This window comes from Berghia stephanieae, chromosome 2 (assembly GCF_034508935.2).
Source record: "Berghia stephanieae isolate SIO BIC M18660-M18661 chromosome 2, UCSD_Bste_1.3, whole genome shotgun sequence".
In the NCBI taxonomy this organism is placed as follows: domain Eukaryota; kingdom Metazoa; phylum Mollusca; class Gastropoda; order Nudibranchia; family Aeolidiidae; genus Berghia; species Berghia stephanieae.
In genome coordinates, this window is record NC_088361.1 from 53,487,704 (window position 1) to 53,499,965 (window position 12,262).

The 12,262-nt window shown below is 33.6% G+C and overlaps 1 protein-coding gene across 33 annotated transcripts in view; it reads left to right on the forward strand.

Moving 5' to 3' along the window:
- The window catches only part of LOC144965151 (furin-like protease kpc-1), a 113,684-nt gene that overhangs the window by 75,468 nt on the left and 25,954 nt on the right, over positions 1 to 12,262 (forward strand). For all 33 annotated transcript variants that reach the window (XM_078900152.1, XM_078900158.1, XM_078900147.1 and 30 more), the window contains 5 exons: positions 4,446 to 4,618; positions 5,552 to 5,764; positions 7,619 to 7,719; positions 8,353 to 8,456; positions 10,719 to 10,836. In XM_078900152.1, the coding sequence (XP_078756278.1) occupies positions 4,446 to 4,618; positions 5,552 to 5,764; positions 7,619 to 7,719; positions 8,353 to 8,456; positions 10,719 to 10,836 (709 nt within the window). The remainder of the gene's footprint in view (positions 1 to 4,445; positions 4,619 to 5,551; positions 5,765 to 7,618; positions 7,720 to 8,352; positions 8,457 to 10,718; positions 10,837 to 12,262) is intronic.

The window sequence follows — 12,262 nt, forward strand, 5'->3', positions numbered from 1 at the left end:
AAAAATTACGTTTGGTTGTAAAAGTATTCCGTTTTTTTATTATTATTCAATGAAATAAGCTGTCCGTTGATTCATGTAGTACCAATTTTCAAAATGCTTGCTCTAAAAAAAACTCAGAGGAAAATTTGGTTTTGAGAATTTTCCCCCCTCATTTTCTCTTTGTTCAGAAGTATTCATGAATACGAGCAGATGGCTATGTGTCGGTAACTTACGAAAGTATTTATTTATCCACGTAGCGGGCAACTAAAATCTTGCGGGGCATCGCCGCTCTGACGCTCAGTTGCACTGTGTCTCGTCTCGTAACAAATTCGATGTTTGCGCGTGGTCAGTGTTGTACGAATGACAATTATAGCAAAACGGCTACGTTAACTGCGAAAATGGCATTTCACAAAAGTTATCCCATTCACTTTGGTGTTAATGAGATATGTCTATAAGCAGTGACGGAAATTATAAGAGGGGCAGTACAAAATGGACGTCTTAAAAAACAGCTAATACTGTGTGGAATTTATATCAGGTTTCATAATATGGCCTGCTAGTGGAATAAATAAAGTATTGCAATAACGTGAACCTTAGTTGAACCATAGAGATGCCCAATATAAAAGCTCAAGATTATTTTGTTTTGTTTTGTTTTTTGTTTTTTTTTGTGTGCCCGAGGAATCGATCAGATTATAAGCCACTGATTAATAGATAATCATATATATATATATATATATATATATATATATATATATATATATATATATATATATATATATATATATATATATATATAATTTTAGATTTACGGCGTTCTTAGACCGATTTTCCGTCTCTTGAATTATGTACCAGCTTGACAGGTCGAGGATCAGGAGAACATATACGTAAAACAATGATGTGTCAAATATAGTGGGACAACATGAACACGACTCCACCACAACACCACCACCACCACAAAACACTCAATTGGAAAAGCTCAAAAACACTTAATCGAAATAGCTTTGTTCCGGTGAAATAGTTTTTATCTATTGGTGACCATCTAACAAATAATATTATTGGTCATTTAGTGCAACGAAGGCTCGGCTCGAAGTTCACTCGTATACAAAGCACCCAATCCAGTTGATAGTAATAATAATATACTTGAAACCAATTATTTCGCTAATAAAGGTCTTTGTCCCCTATCTCTATCTAATTATCAACTGAGCTGATCAAGTTTTTTAAAAATCGTTGAGCAGTTGAAACCTTATAATTATAAAGTAGATGACCGACGTCCCTCCCCCAAACCATTACGACCCTCCAAAAAGAAAAAGAAGAAAAAGAAATAATTGAAAAATAAAAAACAACAACAAAATAACTCACCAAAAACAACAGAAAACAACAACAAAAATGACACAAACAAAAAGGAAAAAAAAAACAATACAAAAAAAAAACCCAACAAAAAACAAAAACAAAAACAAACAAAAACACCCCCCCCCCCCAAAAAAAAAAAAAACAACAAAAAAAAAACAAAAAAACAATAAGCAAACAAACTAACAATCAAGCAAACAAACAGACAAAAAAAAATATCATCAAACTTTCTAGGTTTAAAACTCAACCCTGTATTCTTATGTTTATTGTTTTTAAAAGCAGAAAGGCATCCATAATTTAGGATCAGTATGAGCTCCAAATTCCTCATGATCCAAACAAGTGGACCCATATTATTCCCTTCAAGCTCCGGTTTTACTCAAAATATATCAGTCATACACTCTTCCCATCTATCTTCTCGTAAAACAATCCTGCGATTGCTAGTAAAAGCCAGAGCAAGCAGGAATGTTTACTCCATCCTTTCTTATCTCCTTTAGATTGTAAAAAAAAAGTAATGCGACACCAAGGATTACTATACTGAATAGTTGTCCTTGTACGACACTTATATTTATATTCGAGAGGTTTCCTTCTCTGACGACAACGAGTATTTCTGCTTAAGCTCTAATGCTCTCATCACTTTATTTGTCATACAATACACAACCACGATCAACACCTCCACTACCACTATTACGACGACGACAATGATGATGATTATGATGATGATGATGATGATGATGATGATGATGATGATGATGATGATGATGACAACGACGACTTGATAGGGGAGTTGGTAGCTAGATCGACTTTCGCAAATGGAATCGGGTATAAAGAGCGTTTTGTCATTAAAAACAGAAAAAATCATTCATTCATGATTTATAAATTTGATTCCTCTGTCCATCCACTAGTGAAATGATTTCTTAGTCTAATTTCGATCTTATAAAAAGTAGCTAGCAATAGCCCATATTGTTATTATTATTTAAAAGAATATTAAAGAAAACGAGTATCTTTCAAGTTATGCGTCTTTTCTCATTAAACGATGTCCCATTATAACAGTTTTTACTGTTGATGAGTAAGTGGTTGATTTGATTTATTATCTCTCACATATGTATCAAATAACATCAAACATTCAAGAGGTCGTGCGTTGTTAGTACGATGTGTGGTTGTCCGTTAGTAATTATTGTCATGATTGCACTTGCAATGCACTCTCTAGTTTACTTACTGTCTACCATAATTATTGTTATCTCTCTCTCTCTCTCTCTCTCTCTCTCTCTCTCTCTCTCTCTCTCTCTCTCTCTCTCTCTCTCTCTCTCTATGTCTCTCTCTCTCTGTCTCTCTCTCTCTCTCTGTCTCTCTCTCTCTCTCTGTCTCTCTCTCTCTCTCTCTCTCTCTCTCTCTCTCTCTCTCTCTTTCTCTGTCTCTCTCTCTTCTCTCAATTTCTTTTTCTCTCGTTACTGTTGTGTATTTCGCCCTCCTCATTTCCCTCTTATTATCTACTTTCCCCTTTCTCTAAAAACAAAAAGGGAATAACCAGTCACTATCACCTTTTTGCCATCCTCTCCCTTTTGTATTTCCGCCACTTCCCACTTCTCCTCCTCATCCTTCCCCTCCTCCTTCCCATTCTCCTTCGCCTTCCCTCTTCATCATCATTGTACTCTTCATCCTGCTCCTATCTATCTACCTATCCTCTTTTTATCTATCTATCTATCTATCTATCTATCTATTTATCTATCTATCTATCTATCTATCTATCTATCTATCTATCTATCTATCTATCTATCTTTGATATTCCCGAAAATGAACTACTGCAGAGCATTGTTTGCTGACGTCACCAAGGACAAATAAACAAATTCCAGAAAGTACAAACATGGCAGCCCGCGTTGTACTGCAGAATGACAGGAAAACTGCAGCTCCCGAATAACTACGACAGCTGCATTGGCTGCGCATTAAATATAAATCAGCAACCATTGTATTCAAGTGCTTGGAAGGCTCGTCGCCAAATATCTCTCAAACCTCATTGAACGGTATGGTATATCCCATATATCGCTTCGGTCGACACCCCAGCGTAGAGTGAAGGCCGGTGAACGCGCTTCAGCAATCTGGCCCAAGACTGGAATTTGCAACCACTTGAGATATGTTAATCTTCCTCAATAGAGGATTTCAAGCGGCGATTGAAGACATTATTTATTCAGACAGGCTTTCTTTTAATTATCGTTGTTCGTGTATTGTGTTTTGGCTTAACTCTCCACTTACCGGCCAATTTCCGGATTTTCCCCAAAACTTAACACCCAACCGATACAAAAGTAGATTTATTTCACTCAAACACAAAATCTGTTCGATCATGCTATACATTTTTTTCTGCTAAGAGAACTCTTCAACTCAGTGTTTATATACTTTAACAGTAGCAAACATTTTTGTTCAAATATTATCATGTACAAAAGAAATTAGAATGACAAAAATGTTGGTCGCATCGTAACAAATGTGACGATTTTTCTATTGGTGGTAAGGAGGGGCTTAATCTTTGTTATGCGCCCAGAGCCCTCCGGATGAAGAGATGATTGGCGTACTATAAATTATTATTATTATTATTATTATTATTATTATTATTATTATTATTATTATTATTATTATTATTATTATTATTATTATTATTATTATTATTATCTGTCTGTCTGTCTGCTTGTATGCCTGGTCTCTTCTCTACCGATTGCCTCTCTGCCTGCCTGTCTGTTTGTTTGTTACTCTAACTGTGTGTCTGTTTTTCAGACCTCTATAATTTTTCTTGACTCTTTGAACGCTTTCTCACACAGATAAATTTTGGTCGAGCAGGGTTTGTATGTCATTAACTAGGCGATCATTCAGTAATGACTATCTTTACCCTCCTCCTACCCCCAATTCCTCTTATTGAACAATTTACCACCTGGTTTCAACTAATTTGTAAGACCTTTACCTCACACTTTATTGTCAGCAAAGTAAATGACTTTTAATTTTTATTTCATTTAAAATTTACTCTATATTTTCACCGTTGATTGTAAAACCTACCCCGATTTCACTGGTTGAAGGAGAAGTGGAATTTACATTTTTAAACACCCGTGCCCCTAACCTTTTGTGCTATGCTTTTTCCTTAGGTGTGAGAATGTTGGATGGGGAGGTATTTGATGCTGTGGAGGCAGCCTCCCTGAGTTTCAACCGTTCCCACATTGACATCTACTCCGCTAGCTGGGGCCCCGATGACGATGGCAAAGTTGTGGACGGGCCAGGGAAGATGGCCAAGAAAGCATTTATCGATGGAATACACTTGGTTAGTCCCAAATGGCCATAAACTTGTCAGTCCAGTACCTTCTAAGATAGAGTAATCCGGATATGGTCCAATCCAATCCATAACTGTTGCAGCTTCATTGATTTATGATGTGATGGTATACATGTCTATTCCAATTTTGTACAGAACGCATAAGAAAATAACAATAGTCCTTGTATTAAAGGAAAGAAAAAAGAATAAATGGAAGGGTAATTAAATTAATTGGTTAATTGATTTATGACAATTTAATTGTAATAAATAGATCAAATAAAAATAAGATAAATCTATTATAACAAAAAACACTGTCACCTCCCCCCCCCCCCCCCCCCCCCCCCCCACACGCAAACACACAAATTTTATTTTTAAGCAATAGAATGCCAAAATATGGAATGGAATTAAATATTTTTGAAACTTTTTTTTCTGTGTCCTCTATCCCCCTATATCTATTTTCCAACATGCTTTCTGTCTTTGTCTTGGAATGAGATTACTTGGTTTTGTCCTGGCCCTGGCCGGAGTCCTGACTGGGAGGGAAACAGTCAAATGCATAGTTAATGTTTTGGGAGATGATATTTTTTTCCTTGTAAATCATCTCTTTGTTATATATTATTATATTTGTTATTTTGAATGTATAATGTAAGCATTTTAGTGTATTCATCTTTTTTGGATTTTGTGCTTGTGTCCGGATGAGAGTTATAGGTGATAGCAAACTAAGTACATTGGTGGTATGCTCTTGGAATGTACATCTGATCCCTATTTGTTCTCAGTTCCCCTTTGTCTTACTTTCTCTTGGGTGCTTTAATTGTAATTCTAGAACTTTTTACTATCCCATTTTCTTCCTTTTTACTGGCGCTGATATAACTTAAATGTGTTGCAAGCGCTGTAAAACCCTTAAAAACAACTAACAACAACAAACTTTTTTTTGTTATCTTGTGCCAGGGTCGTGGTGGTAAAGGTTCTATATTCGTATGGGCATCGGGAAATGGTGGCAGTGCTGATGACTCCTGTAACTGTGATGGATATGCCAACAGCATCTTCACTCTGTCCATCAGCAGCACGTCAGAAAATGGAAAGAAGCCTTGGTATTTAGAAGAATGCTCCTCAACCCTTGCCACTACTTACAGCAGTGGCTCATATTCGGAGAAAAGAATTGTGAGTGCTGCACCATGGTTAATATAATTAAAACAAAACAAACAAAAAAGAATTCTTGTGTGTTTATCTTTTATTGTTTAATTTTTAATAATGCTCCTCCAATGACGTGATAAGGTTTATTATCTGTTGTATGATATAAAGTTTCAGTTAATATAGATCTACAATAGAGATTGTTTTTCCAATGGCATGGTCTAATGGCAAATAGCCCCAAAAATGGTTAAATTATAAAGCCATAATGTATGGTTGTAAAATACAATATGAAATGACACTTATTTGCCATATCGAAATTTGACATATGTTGCTTGACATCAGGAAACTAGGATATTCAAAGTTTTATGTGAAAAATAAATTTTAAATGGTTGGATTCAGATGGGGGCGTTACAAATATAATTTCTTTCTTTTTTTCCTTTTCTTATCATAGCCTTTCCCACCTTAGTAGTCCCTCAAAGCCAGTTGACCAATGGAGTTGGAGTTAAACCCGGTTTTGAAACAGAATAGCAATTGCTTGTTTCCTTTTGGATAGGATGCTAGTCTACCGCAAAGTACTTTCCACCAAATCTTCCAGACCCAGCTACTCAATCACTGCTGGGTGGACATGGGGGTCAGAAAAAAAGAAATCTCAATAGCACCCACCCAGGATTGATTTTGGTCCCTTTGGATCTGAAGCGAGTACTCTACTACTGAGCTATCGGGACCCCCTCCAACCTTGTTCCCATCTTTTTCCAAACCTCAAAGGGGAAAAAAAAACTTTGATAAAAATTAAAAAAACACCTCATTAAAAACACCTCATTATTGTTTGGTCAGTTAAGATTTTATTTCACATTGTGCTTGGGAGAATTAAATGAACAAACAAAAAAAAAAAAAAGGTTTGGAAGAGGGGTCAAGGAGGACGGTAAAGTGATAAATTTTACCTGCATGCGCAGTTAATGACTTTTTCAGGCTTAAAGGGACAATAGTAGCGATAATATTTTCGGTAATTAATCCCCTTTTTACATGTCTTATTTTGGGGATATGTGGACACTTTTTTTGTTTGCTGTTGTTGCAACTCATTTTTTAAAACTTGGACAAGCTGAATTACAACCTAAAGGAGATCTAAATAATCAAAGAAAGTTATTACGATTTAGATATTGCAGTGGGATCATGGCTCAGAGGTGTGACAATCAGTCTTGAGTTATTTGAATTGAAGTCTGAGAAACAAAACTTAATTCCCTCAATGAAGGCAATTATTATAATTCCAGTTTTATGAATGAAGCATAAAATACAATATTAGGCATCACATTCACCCTAACATAACACCGTTGTGAAACAGCGGGTCATGTATATGGTAAAAAATGCTTTGGGGTAGATGGCAATGCCATTTTATGATGATAGACACCTAGATAAACACACCTCTCTGACAGTCGTCATAATGTAAACAATGGCAGTGATTGGTGTAAACATAGCGAACTACACAGATTTTACCATTGATGGCATGTGTCTAAGTAAAATACACACTGCCCTACTGCTTGATCAATAGAGCCAACACAGAAAATTATGTATAAATTTAACGTTTAAAATATGATGAGAAAATCGTGTGATAACTAGTCACCCGTTTGGCGGTATAAAAGCAATGATAATGATCAGAGAAAGGTCAATATCATTCTCGTTTTGTTTATAAACAACCATGTTTGTCCATGTACATGTGAAGGTCTTTCACAAATTCTATGATTTGATTGGTCAAAAATCTACTTTCATTTTATACAAACCATTATAAATTCTTATCCCTTAGCTTCTAAATGATCGAAAGCACCAAATAGAGAAAACCAATGTAGCCTGTCATAATTCTATTTTGAAATCATCATCTCTGCTATTTAGGCAACAACTGATCTTCATAGAGGATGTACAACAGGGCATACAGGAACATCAGCATCAGCCCCCCTTGCTGCTGGGATTGTGGCCATGGTTCTAGAAGCCAAGTAAGTACAGGAGCTTAGACAGCTTGTCCTATCCTGCTAAAAGATGGTAGGGAATTGAAAAAAAAGGGAATAATGAAAGAATACTAACGAGACCACAAAAAAAAAAAAAAGAAAAAAAAAAGATGTAGGACAAGTACCTTCTATTGCATGTTAAATCAGATTCCATAAACCCTCAACTCAACATTTTGGTTGACTTTCCATGAGTATGGAAACGCGTACAAGCAACGTCACTGCTTCTTGGAACTGTCTGTGACTCACTTTGACAAGCGAATATTCATCAGGCAATTAGTAGTGAATGAAATGATTATTTGGTAACCTTTAACCTGTATGGGAAGTATATGAAGCATTGTAGCGTTCATTTGACTTGCTGAGTCAATGGAAATGTGAAACAGAAAATCTTTTTGTTTATTTTAGTGTTTCCTTTGTTTGTTTTTATAGGAAAATACACTCGGTCTGCTTTAACAGGAATCATAAAATGCACCTGTTTTTTGTTTTTGATACAGCAAGCTTACTAAATTTTTGAGATTGTGTACATCTTCTAAGTTTGCTATATGTTTACTATTTATTATAACAAATGTACTTAAAATCAATTTTTAAAAATTATTGGTTTACTTATTTTTTTTCTTCCCTTAGCAACAATCTTACATGGAGGGATGTCCAATACATCACTCTGATGACTTCTCGGCCTGAGCCTATGACAGATGGACAATGGGTCACGAATGGAGTTGGCAGGAAAGGTATGATTTGTCTTGTTTCTTTATAAAACATGACCTTCCAGTTGCATGATTTAAGGGTTAGCAAGCAGTTGTTTTATCAGTTTCTTAAAAATTGAAAATAGGATAAACCTGGCTCTATGTTTCTGCTTGGGCTGGCACCATTATATTTGGAAGAGAAAGAAAAAAAAAAAGAAAAAGGAGGAACTGAAATGTGTACAATATTGATTTCATCGAAATTTTGCAAGGTAGAGTTGGGATGTATTTGGGAGTGTACATTCATGCAGAATTTGCAATCATTTTTGACTAATTGTCAGTTTTTCACATCAGAATTTTATGTAAATGTCCAGAATTGGCTTTTTACACATCTTAGCAAATATTCACCCCATGCGTTTCAAGGGGATCAAGGGGGTCAATCATAAATAATTGAGATTTATTTATCGGGAAGGCACAAAACAAACATATCAGATTTTATTCCACCCTTCCGTTTGAAAACCCTATCATTTCTTAGTTAATACGTAATCGTTGAATAATTCTTTGAACGCATTGAATTCAATGCTTACAGAATATTTTCGCTTATTTTATTGGTTGAAATTATGGTGTTAAAGACAACTGATTAAAAATAATCTTTTGGTGCGCATTAATATAAATTCATCTTTTTTCTTTTTTAGGGTCATATTGTCATTCAAGCAGATGTAGAATATTACAAATGGCAAATCGAAGTTACTACTGCTATGCATTCAAAACCATTAAAATTCACTGCCAATTACTCATTCTAGGTGAATTATCTTCCGGCCACACAAACACACACACACACACACACACACACACACACACACACTGACACACACAGAATAATAATAAAATTATCACCCTGTATAGGCATCAACTATTTAACATTATGATCATCTAATTGATTTGAAGGAACACAACATTCTATTCTAAGTGGGAATTAAAAGAACCAAAACAGTCTCACTCACATATGGCTTGAACACATTTACAAACTTTAATAAATCCGCTTTCATTGTGCCTTCCTTGATTTACACTCTAATACAAATTACGAAAACAAGAATATCAAAAATTGAAAGAAGAGAGCACACAACAACAAAAAATAGCTGGCATATTATGATGTCTAGATGTTCCAGTGCAGGCTTAATTTAGGAAAAAATGCCAAACAGATTTCTAGAAAATTCTGAATGGTCTAAGTAAATACCAAAATTTTAGAGGCATCACATTTTCTAATAAATGCCCCGAGAAGTGGATAAAAATCTTGTATTTCTTATCCCATTTCCATGGTTAGTGTCTAGACAGGACTTTTTCTTTGTTTAATGAGCATTTTAAAAAATTGGCATTAAAAGTACCAAATTGGCATCCATCTGTGATGTTTCTTCGGGGATTTCCTTTGGGCAAGGCTTTCATCATCCATACCTATAGATAACTTGAATTCATTGAGAAATGAAGCATTTTTACAAATAATTAGATTTGAAATTTCTAACGAACTTACTTTGAGAGGTGGAATAAAAGTATTCTTTCATGGCTTTGGATCTATTAAATTGGTTCTTTTTTCGCAGAAAACTCAATCGCAAGCTCATGAGTTATTTGGCACGATAGAATTAACTCATGTAATAAATCCAAACCCGTGAAATAATCCTATATTTATCACTTTTGTCTTCATTATTATCATCATCATCATCATCATCATCATCATCATCATCATCATCATCATCATCATCATCATCATCATCATCTTCATTGTTATTATTTATATAATAAATTGCAAATCAAAACATGTAAAAATCATGGTGATAAAATGATTCAGATAAGTGAACATTCATGTTAAGTCATAGAAGTAAGATAAGCAAGGAGACAAAACAAGCAAGGATAGATAGTACCGAATAGTGTTTAATAAGTTATTGAACAATTGTTTTGAATATTGCATGCAAATAGAAAATTGACATCGGTGTTCTAAAATGCAGATATTATTATTATTATTATTATTGTTATTATTATTATTATTATTATTATTATTATCATTATTATTATTATTATTATTATTATTATTATTATTATTATTATTATTATTATTATTATTATTATTATTATTATTAGTATTGTTGTTATATTATTATTATTATTATTATTATTATTATTATTATTATTATTATTATTATTATTATTATTATTATTATTATTATTATTATTATTATTATCATTATTATTATTATAAATTTTTGTTGTTGTTGTTGTTTTTTTGTTTAACTTTTACTTTTAATCTGATCCTCTCAGTGAGTCTACGTTATGGCTATGGGTTAATGGATGCATCAGCCATGGTAGATCTGGCTCTTCTCTGGAACAATGTGCCCCCAAAACAAGAATGTCTCGTCATGTCTTCTGTCACACAGCAGTGAGTAATGCTCTATATAATTACTAATAAAAAAAACAAATCAAAATTTTAAAAATCTAAAAAAAAACCAAACAAACAAGCCCCCCAGAAATAAAAAACAAAATAAAAAAAACCCCCAACAAACCCCCCCCCCCCCCCCCCCCCCAAAAAAAAAAAAAACCAAAAAAAAAACAAACCTAAAACCCAGAGAAACAATCAAACAATAAAAATTGAGGAAAAAGAAAAGAAAAGTAAGAAAATAAAAAAAAAAGATATTAAATAACTAAAAGCATATATTACCCAACAGCTGTTTGAAACAAACAAAAAGCAAAATAAAACAAACAAACAAACAAAAAGCAAAACAAAACAAACAAACTAACAAAAAAAAAGCCAAAAAAAAAACCAAAGGATGTTGATAACCTAATGATGCAGTAACACAGATGTTGTTCTAATTAATTAGGGTTCAGCAGATGACCTTCATAATTTGTACACCATATTGCGCATGTAGTAACTTGTTGCATTTATAGTATGGATTCCCCTATAATATTCTGATTAGCTGATCATGTGGTATTTATGATAAACTTTGATACAGTTTTGAGCAAGTTTTCGACTATTTCCTTTTTATATCATTTTGATTTTGATTTTTGAATTAAGTTTTGATTGTTGACTGATGGATTGATAAATTATATTCCTTGTAAAATTTTGAATATCACAGCTGACGGGTTATTTTATAATTGATTCATCAAAACATAAAGGTCACATTATCATTGTTTTTTTTCTTTCTGATATTTCATGATTTCAACTTTTGACAGTATGCTTGCATGCACATGCACATCATCATGAATGACCACATGTTTGCGGATGAGTTGTTTTTTAAAATTTATTTATTTCTAAAAATGAATTATCAAAATTGTCACCCATGATCACAAATAAAATTCAGGCCAAGTTAAATATATCAGATTAAAGGGTTGAAAGCTTATTATACCTTTAATTGATCAAGATTTGCATAAAATTACCAGTCATTCTATTTTATTTTTGTCATTGACTTTTTAAAATATCATTACACTTTGTTTACTGGTCATTTAGTGTGAGTCAATGTCTTTTGATGAATAAGTCAGGGCTTTGACTAACAGGGGAAAGGCTTTGATATTTAAAAACTTACGGCTTTGAAAGCCTGACTTCGAGAGTGCTACGCATCAAGACCTAGGTTCCAGAAACCAACACAAGTTCAAAATTTATGTTTTTACACCTCTTTCAAGAAATATTTGTTTGGACATTTAAAAATTATTTCATTGAATCTTTAAATACAAGAATATGCCACAAACAAGTGGATGATGTAATCATGTCATTGCGTGTAATTATTTCATCATCAACACAATTCCCATCATTCATTCATTCATTTATTCATTCATTCATTCATTCATTCATTCATTCATTCATTCATTCA